Source organism: Hylobates moloch, unplaced genomic scaffold (assembly GCF_009828535.3).
Source record: "Hylobates moloch isolate HMO894 unplaced genomic scaffold, HMol_V3 SCAFFOLD_12, whole genome shotgun sequence".
NCBI classification, from domain to species: domain Eukaryota; kingdom Metazoa; phylum Chordata; class Mammalia; order Primates; family Hylobatidae; genus Hylobates; species Hylobates moloch.
Genome location: NW_026652287.1, coordinates 9,562,106 through 9,574,420, shown reverse-complemented (window position 1 = coordinate 9,574,420; position 12,315 = coordinate 9,562,106). Strand labels below are relative to the sequence as shown.

General features: G+C 46.4%; 2 protein-coding genes across 15 annotated transcripts in view; one reads left to right on the top strand and one right to left on the bottom strand.

Annotated features, from left to right (window-relative positions):
* PITPNM2 (phosphatidylinositol transfer protein membrane associated 2) overlaps positions 1-12,315 on the bottom strand; it is a 226,990-nt gene that overhangs the window by 125,243 nt on the left and 89,432 nt on the right. The window lies entirely within an intron of this gene.
* LOC116477742 (hydroxycarboxylic acid receptor 2) lies at positions 8,471-10,534 on the top strand. The gene has a single exon (XM_032168398.2). The coding sequence runs from the start codon at positions 8,545-8,547 to the stop codon at positions 9,634-9,636; it is 1,092 nt and encodes a 363-aa protein (XP_032024289.1). The 5' UTR covers positions 8,471-8,544; the 3' UTR covers positions 9,637-10,534.

The following is a 12,315-nucleotide window of genomic DNA, read 5'->3' as shown; positions in this document are numbered from 1 at the left end:
TGTTCATTTCCTGTGGCTGGGTGGCTTGGAACAATAGAAATATATTCTCCCACAGATCTGGAAGCTAGAAGTGCAGAATCAAGGTGTTGGCAGGGTTGGTTCCATCTGGAGGCTAAGGGAAAATGTTTCATGCCTCACTCCGAGCTTTAGGAGACTGCTGGCATCTTGGAATTTCCTTGGCTTGTAGATGCTTCACTCCAATCTCTGCCTCTGTCACCACATGGTGGTCCCCTCTGTGTCCTCTCCTCTTCTTATAGACACCTGTCTTTTCTTTTCTTTTCTTTTTTTTTGTCTGTTTTTGAGACAGAGTCTTGCTCTGTCACCCAGGCTGGAATGCAGTGGCTTGATCTTGGCTCACTGCAACTCTGCCTCCCGGGCTCAAGCGATTCTCCCGCCTCAGCCTCCTGAACAGCTGGGATTATAGGCATGCGCCCCATACCTGTCTAATTTTTGTATTTTTAGTAGAGACAGGGTTTTGCCATGTTGGCTAGGCTGGTCTTGAACTCCTGACCTCAGGGGATCCGCCTGCCTGGACCTCCCAAAGTGCTGGAATTACAGGTGTGATCCAGCAGGCCGGCCATAAAGTGCCTGTCTTTCTAACCCACTCTAATCCAGGATGCTCTCATCTTGAGATCTTTACCTTAGTTAGACCCTTATTCCAAATAAGGTTGTATTCTAAGGTTTGGGTGAACACAGCTGTTGGGAACCAGAACTCAACCGACTATAGTGAGGAATAATGCGGCCAGCACGATGAGCATGGGGCCTGCCATATAGTGAGGTCGAGATCCCCTTTCAGACAAAAGTAATGAAAGACTCTAGATGAAGATCATATTATATTTAAATGAAACAGTTTCTAAACAGAATATGATATCTGTCTTCTTTTAAAATACGTGTGTCTGTGTACTTGTGCATGGAACAACAGACTACAAGAACACACACCAGGCCAGGCGCAGTGGCTCACCCCTGTAATCACAGCACTTTTGGAGGCCAAAGCGGGTGCATCATGTGAGCCCAGGAGTTCAAGACCAGCCTGGGCAACATAGCAAGACTCCATCTGTACAAGAAATGTAAATATTTAGCCAGGCATGGTGGCACACACATGCAGTCCTAGCTACTTGGGAGGCTGTGGTGGGAGGATCACTTGAGCCCAGGAGTTTGAGGCTGCCGTGAGCTATGATTAGGCCACTGCACTCCAGCCAGGGCGACAGAGTGAGATCTTGTCTCAAAAAAAAAAAGAAAAAAGAAAGAAAGACGGAAGGAAACGAAAAGAAAGAAAGAAGAGGAAGGAAGGAAAGAAAGAAAGAGAGAGAAAGAAAGAAAGAAAAAGAAGAAAGAAAGAAAGAGCAAGAAAGAAAGTAAGTGACACTCTGATACTCAGGCTGAGCCATTGGAAAGTATCTTCTACATTTGCTCTGTGTGTGTGTGTGTGTGTGTGTGTGTGTGTGTGTGTGTGTGTGTATGGAGAGAGAGGAAGAGGAAGAGAGAATTTAAGTATGTAGATCTGTGTATGTGTCTATATATTGGAAAAGGTGGTTATAATCATATATGCATCTATTTTGCATTACTGCCTTTAAACCTGTCTTGCAGCTGTTTATTTTGGGGGCTACCAGTTCTTAGGGTCACAAGATTCATGAGTTCACTCTCTGCTATGTAGACCAGAACTTCCTCACAGCTCTTCCCAATAATCTCTTTCCAGCATCAGGAGATTATCCCTAAGTCTAGATCCATAAAATCAGGGGTGCAAGATCATGTTCATTTCGGATTCTTTGAGCTCCCTTCCCTTTCCAGGTTCATTCTCTTATTGGCCCCACGATGCCTTACCTGAAGTGAGGGTGAAATCGCCTTTGCAAAAATTTTAACTGAGAAAATCATGGTGCTGAAATAGATGTAACCTCAGTCCACCTTTCTTCTAACCTCCAAGCTGTGCTTGCTCATTACTGGGTGTAGGCCAAACTAACTTTGGGAGGAACTTGTTTATAGTTTAACTTTGAAACAAAGACAATAACAGCCCTTTCCCAAAAAACGAACCCCCTTCCTGCCTGAGGGCTAGACTGCCTTTGCAGGACTAACAAATTAGCTATAAGATTAGAAATTACGGGTTTAGGAGCCATGCAGCCTCTGGCTGCAAGATTCTGAACCTTCCCAAATTGCTCCTGGGAATAACATCACTGTTGCAAAACCTAAAATCAGTGTTGAGGTGTTTTGCAGACCCTGCACTCTGATGCACCCGCTGACACCACCCAGTCCAGTAATCTGGCTCAACCAGTTCTGCCATCCCACCCAGGAACAGAAGACAGTAAGAAAACTCACTTTGACCCCTATGATTTCATCTCTAACCCAGCCAATCAGCATTCCTCACTTCCCAAGCCCCTACCCGCCAAATTAGCCTTAAAAACTCTGATCCCGAATTCTCTGATTTGAATAATGATAAAACTCTGATCTCTTGTACAGATGGCCCTGCAGGAATTAAACTTTATTGCAATTCCTCTGTCTTGTTTTTTTTTTTTTCTTTTGAGACAGAGTTTCACAGGCTGGAGTGCAATGTCGCGATCTCAGCTCACTGCAACCTCTACCTCCTGGGTTCAAGCTATTCTCCTGCCTCAGCCTCCCAAGTAGTAGGGATTACAGGCATGCACCACCATGTCTGGCTAATTTTGTATTTTTAGTAGTGACAGGTTTTCTTTTTTTTTTTTTTTTTTGAGATGGAGTCTCGCTGTGTCGCCCAGGCTGGAGTGCAGTGGCGCAGTCTCGGCTCACTGCAAGCTCCGCCTCCTGGGTTCACGCCATTCTCCTGCCTCAGCCTCTCCGAGTAGCTGGGACTACAGGCGCCCGCCACCGCGCCCGGCTAATTTTGTTTTGTATTTTTAGTAGAGACGGGGTTTCACCGTGGTCTCGATCTCCTGACCTCGTGATCCACCCGCCTCGGCCTCCCAAAGTGCTGGGATTACAAGCGTGAGCCACCGCGCCCAGCCAGTAGTGACAGGTTTTCATCTTGTTGGCCAGGCGGGTCTCAAACTTCTGACCTCAGGTGATCTGCCTGCCTTGGCTTCCCAAAATGTTATGATTACAGGCATGAGCCACCAGGCCCCGCCCCCTGTCTTGATAAATTGGCTTTGTCTAGGCAGTGGACAAGGAGAACGCCACTGGGTGGTTGCAAATTTGGGGGGTCATCCAAGACCACCCTTGTGGGTACCTGCCCGAGGTTCGGTAGCCCTCCACCAGCGATGGATCTGGAGGCCCACCCAAGTGGCAATTTAGTTCTTGGACTGGGGGCTAACTGTGGCACCGTCTCTATCAGCAGGGTGTTGCCAACTCATGGTGCATGGATTCAAATACAATAAACAGTCCTGGGGAGATGTCACACACCTGTAGCCCCATCATGGGTGTCTGATTTGGTGAGTATTCTAGGAGCTGCCAACAACCTCATCCTTCTGACCTGTTGGCCTCTCTGAAGGGGGTGTCTGCTCTAACTGGATCAAGAATAGGGGACTTGGTTGGAGGAACATTCTTGGTTTGTGATTTGGTCTGGAGTCTCTGTCTGCAAGTCCTTCTGCTTGTCTTTTTCACTTGCGTGTTTGTATGTGTATAGGAATTGCTGATGGAAGTCCGACAGGCTCTCCTAGTTTGTCTGGTGTGTCACATTTGCTGAACCCTGAAGGAATTGTTAGTGGAAGCGCAACAGGCCTGACTCGTGGTGATTTTCCATTCTTCTGGAAGCTGCAGGGAAAGGGAACCCAGAAATCTGGTATGCCAGCAAAGAGAATAAGAATTTCTGACAAGCCAGGCTTCTGCTCTCTCTCTCTCTCTCACTCTCTCTGTGAATGGTAAACATCATTGTTTGTCTCCTCTGCAAGGGTTTGATTAATTGAAAAAAGGATTTATAACCGGGCACAGTGGCTCACGCATGTAATTCCAGCACTTTGGGAGGTTGAGGTGGGCAGATCACCTGAGTTCCGGAAGTTCAAGACCAGCCTGGCCAACATGGTGAAGCCCTGTTTCTACTAAAAATACAAAAATTAGCCGGGCATGGTGGCGGGTGCCTGTAATCCCAGCTACTCAGGAGGCTGAGGCAGGAGAATAGCTTGAACCCAGGAGGCAGAGGTTGCAGTGATCCGAGATCATGCCATTGCACTCCAGCCTGGGTGACAAGAGTGAGACCCTATCTCAAAAAAAAAAAAAGCTCTTCAAGAAAACTGGCCTTATACCTTGTATATGCAGTCTCTGTACAGGGTTCCTGACTTGTCGTAAGTAAAGAATGTCACTTTCTGACAGGCCCAGAAGCCCAAATTATCTTGGGACCTTGAGAGGAGGAAAGTGCTCCCAACTCATACAGGTATTTGCAGGCATAGATAAATCCATGGCTGGGTTAAAGGCTTTAAAAAGTATAAGGTGAGATTCCTTAGGGAATGAAATTTCAGCAAAGCCACTTTTATTTTTATTTATTTATTTATTTATGTTTGAGCCATGGCCTTGCTCTGTCATCCAGGCTCAGGTGATTCTCCCACCTCAGCCTCCCAAGCAGCTGAGACTACAGGCATACGTCACCACACCTGGCTAATTTTTGTAGAGATGGGGATCTCGCTATGTTGCCCAGGCTGGTCTTGAACTCCTGGGCTCAAGTGATTCTCCCATCTTGGCCTCCCAAAGTGCTGGGATTACAGGTGTAAGCCACCATGCCTGACCAGCAAAGCCAATTTTAAAGAGCGTATATGGCAAATAATTATTCTTGCTGTACTTTATACAAATAATCAGGCCAAGTATAATAAGACTAAGACTTATTTCACAATTACATTTGTACTACTATTATTTGTTTTTAATAAAAATGGGGACTAAAGAGAGAAAAATTATGTTTCAAAAGCTATAGTACACCCATTGTTAGATTCTAGTCTTGTCCATTGTTCTTGAGTTTTTGTTATTTTCTGCAATTTGGACTAAATCCTGAATTCTTTGTGGCTGCAGTGAGCTGTGATCACACCACTGCACTCCAGCCTGCGTGATAGAGTGAGACCCTGTTTCAAAGAAATTAAACTAAATTTTAAAAATTGTTGTGTGCCACAGAGATAATCAGTTTTTCTTGTTGACTGCATCTTTAACTATGGCTGTCCTGAAGCTAACCTAACTAACGCTCCAAACTAATGTTTTCCAAACTAATGCTTTCAAATTTTTCTTCCACTTTTCTGACTTGGACTTAATAAAATTGCTACTATCTTTTTCCTGAGGCCCTGTAAGCTGAAGCTTATTCTTTTAATACAGGTGGCAAAAACATTTCAGACTGCCGCTGCCTTCCTGCTCTATAACTAAAGGTATTTTGAGTTTCACATCTGGATAAATTGTGCCCAACATTAACTTTTGTTTTTCTTATATTTCCTCCATTTTAATATGAGAAATGCCTCGTATTAAAAATCTGTTTGTCTTCATCACGTATAGAGGCCTAGCCCATGTGCAATGCCACCTCCTGATATGGGAAACAGCTGTTTAACTGAACTGTTCTAGTCCCAGGACTAGGAAACTGATTAATAATATATGGGACAGTGTATTTAAATTTGCTCTTTCCCCTCCAGCCTGGGTGACAGAGCGAGACTCTGTCTCAGAAAAAAAAAAAAAAAAAATTTGCTCTTTCCTGGCTGACTATAGGTGCATTGCCTATGAGTTAGCCCTGACCCACAAGGAGCAGTACCAAATAAAATAAAGTAAAATAAAATAAAATAAAATTCACTCATTCTTGTCTATCCCAATATGTTTGTCCAACAACCTCTGACCCAAATGTCTCTGCTAGTGACCCATGTCTGATTGGTTCTTGGAGCTATTCACCTGGATCCCTCAGTGCTTAAGATCAATTCTACAAAGCCTTCTTTTTTTCATAGACAAAGTCTCACTTTATTGCCTAGGCTAGTCTTGAACTCCTGGGCTCAAGCAATCCTCCTGCCTTGGTCTCCAAAAGTGCTGGGATTACAGGCACGAACCACCACGCCTGGCTCTTTTTTTTTTTTTTTGAGACAGAGTTTCCCTCTTGTTGCCCAGGGTGTAGTGCAATGGTGTGATCTCGGCTCACCGCAACCTCCGCCTCCTGGGTCCCAGTTCAAGCAGTTCTCCTGCCTCAGCCACCTGAGTAGCTGGGATTACAGGCATGTGCCACCGCACCCAGCTAATTTTTGTTATTTTAGTAGAGATGGGGTTTCACCATGTTGACCAGGCTGGTATCCAACTGCTGACCTCGTGATCTGCCCACCTCAGCCTCCCAAAGTGCTGGGATTACAGGCGCGAGCCACCGTGCCCGGCTTGTTTGTTTGTTTGTTTGGTGGAGTCTCGCTCTGTCACCCAGGCTGCAGTGCAGTGGCACAATCTCGGTTCACTGCAAACTCCAACTCCCTGGTTCAAGCGATTCTCCTGCCTCAGCCTCCCAGGTAGCTGGGATTACAGGCACCCGACACCACGCCCGGCTAATTTTTGTAAATTTTAGTAGAGACGGGGTTTCACCATATTGGCCAAGATGGTCTGGATCTCCTGACCTTGTGATCTGCACACCTCGGCCTCCCAAAGTGTTGGGATTACAGGCGTGAGCCACCGCGCCCGGCCACGCTCTGCTCTTATGAGCTGGGTGGCCCTGAGTATTTTATCCTCTCTGAGCTTCACTTTCCTCATTTTGAAATCAGAATCAATAATAATACCTTCCACATGGGCTACAGTCAGGGTGAAACAAGCGACTGAAAAAGCACTGAGCTCCTGGCTAACACGGTGAAACCCCGTCTCTACTAAAAATATAAAAAATTAGCCGGGCGTGGTGGCGGGTGCCTGTAGTCCCAGTTACTCGGGAGGCTGACGCAGCATGGCGTGAACCCGGGAGGCAGAGCTTGCAGTGAGCCGAGAGCCAGACTCGGTCTCAAAAAAAAAAGCACTGAGCATGGGCTCTAGCACATGGGAAGCTCTCTATAATGTTGGTGCCACCATCATCTTCTTCATCATGGTCTTCATCTCACCTGGATCATCATCAAGTACTTGTAGTTCTATGGGACTTTAATATTAGGTCATCCTGACTCTAGTTCACTGTGAAGAGTCTATAAGCTCCTATTATTGAACCTGCGTTTGCAGCTAAATAAATAAATTGACATCTTATGGCTGGCAATGATGGTTCACACCTGTAATCCCAGCACTTTGGGAGGCCGACGCGGGCAGATCACAAAGTCAGGAGTTTGAGACCAGCCTGGCCAACATGGTGAAACCCCGTCTTTACTAAAAACACAAAAAATTAGCTTGGCGTGGTGGTGCATGCCTGTAATCCCAGCTACTCAGGAGGCTGAGGCAGAAGAATTGCTTGAATCCGGGAGGCAGAGGTTGCAGTGAGCTGAGATTGTGCCACTTTTCTCCAGCCTGGGTGACAGAGTGAGACTCTGTCTCAAAAAAAAAAAAAAAAAAAAAAAAATCACATACTAAGGTTCCAAGGACATAAAACAAGATAGAGACCTCATCCAGTTTTTTGTTTGTTTCAGGGACCTGCAACCAAGTTTGTTACTGACCAGTTTCCTGGGCTGTCTACAACAGACAGCTTATGGGGTACTAAGCCCATGCTCTATCCTAAGGTAGCCCTCTTCATGCAGAGCGACACAGAAAAACAAATTTGTAGCACAAAGTACATCCGATTTGCTACAGCTTATGACTAGCCTCATGAATCCTTTTTCTCATTCATTCAAACTTTGCAAAAAAAAAAAAAAAACACATACTTAAATCACTTGAGCACAGAAGCATATCAAAATCCCATATAAACAAAAAACCCAACTTATTTTAACATGCCACTGAAACTGGGCTTAAGTTTTCAAACGTCTTATGAAATATTATACTCTCCAGCAGGCTTTTTTTTTTTTCTAACTGGAGATGAATGGCAGAGTTCTGATGTGGAAAAGCAATCCATGTTTGTACAGAAAGGTGGCATAGGAAAAGTGGTGAAATTTAACCAGTCTGTCCTCATCAAACAGGCAACTACTGTCTTCTCACCATTTCCAAAGGAAATCATATGTCTGCTACTGTTTATGTCATATGCCTGTTAACTTTTCATGCTAATGCTTAGTGTTTCTGGAAAACCTCACTGTTTGGCACCAAAAATTATTATTGCTATTGTTGTTGTTTTGTTAATTATGTAAGCCAAGCAGATGATGGTGAATTAATTCTGCAATGTTGAGTACTCAATTGGCATACAGGCACCCAGCCTTCCAAGGGATATCCTTCATGTTTCACTGATTTTCGAATGACAGTCGGCTTGCCTAAACTTATCCTTTACATTTAAGACATTTTGTGGGTTCCTGTCTGCCCAGGGGATTCTTATTACTTGTTTATGCAAACAGCAGGTTGCATAAGAGCCTTGCTGGCCTTTTTTTTTTTTTTTTTTTTAAGAGATTTCGTAGTTTCCTGGTAACCATTCAGTCATCTATTTCAACACCCTGATATGACATAAAGGCAGGCGCGGAACCACACGTTCACCACACAGACACACGCCACCTTGCTGGAGCATTTGCTAGGCGAGACGCTCCATCGGACTAACTAGCCGCACTCATGAATCGGCACCATCTGCAGGATCACTTTCTGGAAATAGACAAGAAGAACTGCTGTGTGTTCCGAGATGACTTCATTGCCAAGGTGTTGCCGCCAGTGTTGGGGCTGGAGTTTATCTTCGGGCTTCTGGGCAATGGCCTTGCCCTGTGGATTTTCTGTTTCCACCTCAAGTCCTGGAAATCCAGCCGGATTTTCCTGTTCAACCTGGCAGTGGCTGACTTTCTACTGATCATCTGCCTGCCGTTCCTTATGGACAACTATGTGAGGCGTTGGGACTGGAAGTTTGGGGACATCCCTTGCCGGCTGATGCTCTTCATGTTGGCCATGAACCGCCAGGGCAGCATCATCTTCCTCACGGTGGTGGCCGTGGACAGGTATTTCCGGGTAGTCCATCCCCACCACGCCCTGAACAAGATCTCCAATCGGACAGCAGCCATCATCTCTTGCCTTCTGTGGGGCATCACTATTGGCCTGACAGTCCACCTCCTGAAGAAGAAGATGCCGATCCAGAACGGCGGTGCAAATCTGTGCAGCAGCTTCAGCATCTGCCATAACTTCCGGTGGCACGAAGCCATGTTCCTCCTGGAGTTCTTCCTGCCCCTGGGCATCATCCTGTTCTGCTCAGCCAGAATTATCTGGAGCCTGCGGCAGAGACAAATGGACCGACATGCCAAGATCAAGAGAGCCATCACCTTCATCATGGTGGTGGCCATCGTCTTTGTCATCTGCTTCCTTCCCAGCGTGGCTGTGCGGATACGCATCTTCTGGCTCCTGCACACTTTGGGCACGCAGAATTGTGAAGTGTACCGCTCAGTGGACCTGGCGTTCTTTATCACTCTCAGCTTCACCTACATGAACAGCATGCTGGACCCCGTGGTGTACTATTTCTCCAGCCCATCCTTTCCCAACTTCTTCTCCACTTTGATCAACCGCTGCCTCCGGAGGAAGATGACAGGTGAGCCAGACAATAACCGCAGCACGAGCGTCGAGCTCACGGGGGACCCGAACACAACCAGAGGCGCTCCAGAGGCGTTAATGGCCAACCCCGGTGAGCCATGGAGCCCCTCTTATCTGGGCCCAACCTCTCCTTAAATAACCATGCCAAGAAGGGACATTGTCACCAAGAACCAAGATCTCTGGAGAAACAGTTGGGCTGTTGCATCGAGTAATGTCACTGGACTCGGCCTAAGGTTTCCTGGAACTTCCAGATTCAGAGAATGTGATTTAGGGAAACGGTGGCAGATGAGTGGGAGACTGGTTGCAAGGTGTGACCACAGGAATCCTGGAGGAACAGAGAGTAAAGCTTCTAGGCATCTGAAACTTTTGCTTCATCTCTGACGCTTGCAGGACTGAAGATGGGCAAATGGTCAGTGTTTCTGCTGAGCAGAGTTGGAGCCAGAGATCTACTTGTGACTTGTTGGCCTTCTTCCCGCACCTGCCTGAGACTGGGAGGGCTCAGCTCCTGGGGTGATATCTAGCCTGCTTGTGAACTCCAGCAGGAATAAGGAGAGCTGAGATTGGAGGGAATTGTGTTGCTCCTGGAGGGAGCCCAGGCATCATTAAACAAGCCAGTAGGTCACTTGGCTTCCGTGGACCAATTCATCTTTCAGACAAGCTTTAGCAGAAATGGACTCAGGGAAGAGACTCACATGCTTTGGTTAATATCTGTGTTTCCGGTGGGTGTAATAGGGGATTGGCCCCAGAAGGGACTGAGCTAAACAGTGTTATTATGGGAAAGGAAATGGCATTGCTGCTTTCAACCAGCGACTAATGCAATCCATTCCTCTCTTGTTTATAGTAATCTAAGGGTTGAGCAGTTAAAACGGCTTCAGGATAGAAAGCTGTTTCCCATCTCTGTTTGCTTTTACCATTAAAAGGGAAACGTGCCTCTGCCCCACGGTTAGAGGGGGGCACGTTCTTACTGGTTCCTTCGCTTGTGTTTCTGTACTTACCAAAAATCTACCATTTCAATAAATTTTGATAGGAGACACAGTCTGGCGTTGCTATGTCTGGGTTATGGTTCACAGAAATGGACCTTCTTACTTAAGCAGAGACCTTTATGGGTTGTTAACTATGTCCTGGTAGAAAACTACTCCACACTGCAAAGTAAGAAAGAGACACAGACACTGAGCTACATCATGAGACAACTAAGCAGAAATTACATCTGTGTCTAAACAAAGATAGAAAGAGCTGGGATCAAAAATAATTTGGAAGGATAGTACAGATAGGAATGCAAGAGCACTTAGATTTTATTAGAGTTTGGTGAATATTGCTGTTAGTATTTGTGCGTTAAGAAGGGAATCAAGGCCAGGTGCAGTGGCTCACGCCTGTAATCCCAGTACTTTACGGGGGCTGAGACGGGCAGATCACCTGAGGTCAGGAGTTTGAGACCAGCCTGGCCAACATGGTGAAACCCTGCTTCTACTAATAATACAAGAAAAATTGGCCAGGCATGGTGGCGGCCACCTGTAGTCCCAGCTACTGGGGAGGCTGAGGGAAGAAGAATTGCTTGAACCCGGGAGGCAGAGGTTGCAGTGAGCCGAGATGGTGTGCCTGCACTCCAGCCTGGGTGACAGAGCAAGACTTCATCTCAAATAATAAATAACATAAAAAGGGAATCAAGCCAGGCAGATATTTTTCCATAGGAGGGGGAAGAGGGAGCTTCCTGTGGAATGGTTTCAGTTCCCAATTTGGAGAAAGAAAGGAGATGTACTGGTTTGAGTCTGTGATCAGTCCAAGTTTCTGTTACGCTTTCATTTCCAACTCTGTCACTCCTTGATTATTCGGCAAGATGAGGCTTGCCTCAACCTCCTGACATGAACACAGATAAGGAATTTAGAGACAGGCTCCCAGCTCTGGGTGAATGACAGTAAATGAAGAAAGGTGGACGCTCTGGAATTACCTCTGTGCTTTCAGAGCAGTTGGCTTGTCTGTATCACCAAGCAATGTACAGGTAAAAAGCCAAAAGCAAGGATCACCTTAAAGAGGAAGATGATGTCAGGGATGAGCTCAGAGGAAAATAGGGATTCCCCAGCCTCGGAGGCATGAGTCAGTGTGGAGCCTCATTGTGAAACCCGGATTCGTTCAAGGGATGAGGTGGTTTGGGGTGTTCAGACATCCACAGCTCACATTCATTCACTGATTCAGGCATTCATCAGTTTTTTGTGTTTTTTTTTTTTTTGAGACCGAGTCTCACTCTGTCACCTAGGCTGGAGTACAGTGGTGTGATCTCGGTTCACTGCAGCCTCTGCCTCCTGGGTTCAAGCGATTCTCCTGCCTCAGCCTCCGCAGTAGCTGGGATTACAGATGTGCACCACCATGCCTGGCTAATTTGTGTATTTTTAGTAGAGATGGGGTTTCGCCGTGTTGCCCAGGCTGGTCTCGAACTCCTGACCTGAGGTGATCCACCTGCCTCAGCCTCCCAAAGTCCTGGGATTACAGGTGTGAGCCACTGGGCCCAGCCTCATTCTATCAATTTTATGTATTAAGCACCAACTGTGTGCCAGGCGCTGTTCTGGGTGGCGGAGATACAACAAGGAACAAGGCAGCCACAGTTCTCTTCTCATCGAGCTGACTTTTGAGGTGGAGAGGCAGTCAGGAATAAAAAGGAGCCTTGGGGTGGCTGTGGGTGTCATGACTATGGTGGAGTGGGACAATGGGGATAAAAAGTAACTGAGGCTGGGGTGACTGGGATGGCTTCTATGAGGCATTGACCTTGAGCTGAGCCATGAATGACTAAACAGAGAAGCAATGCAAAAGTCTGGGGGAAAG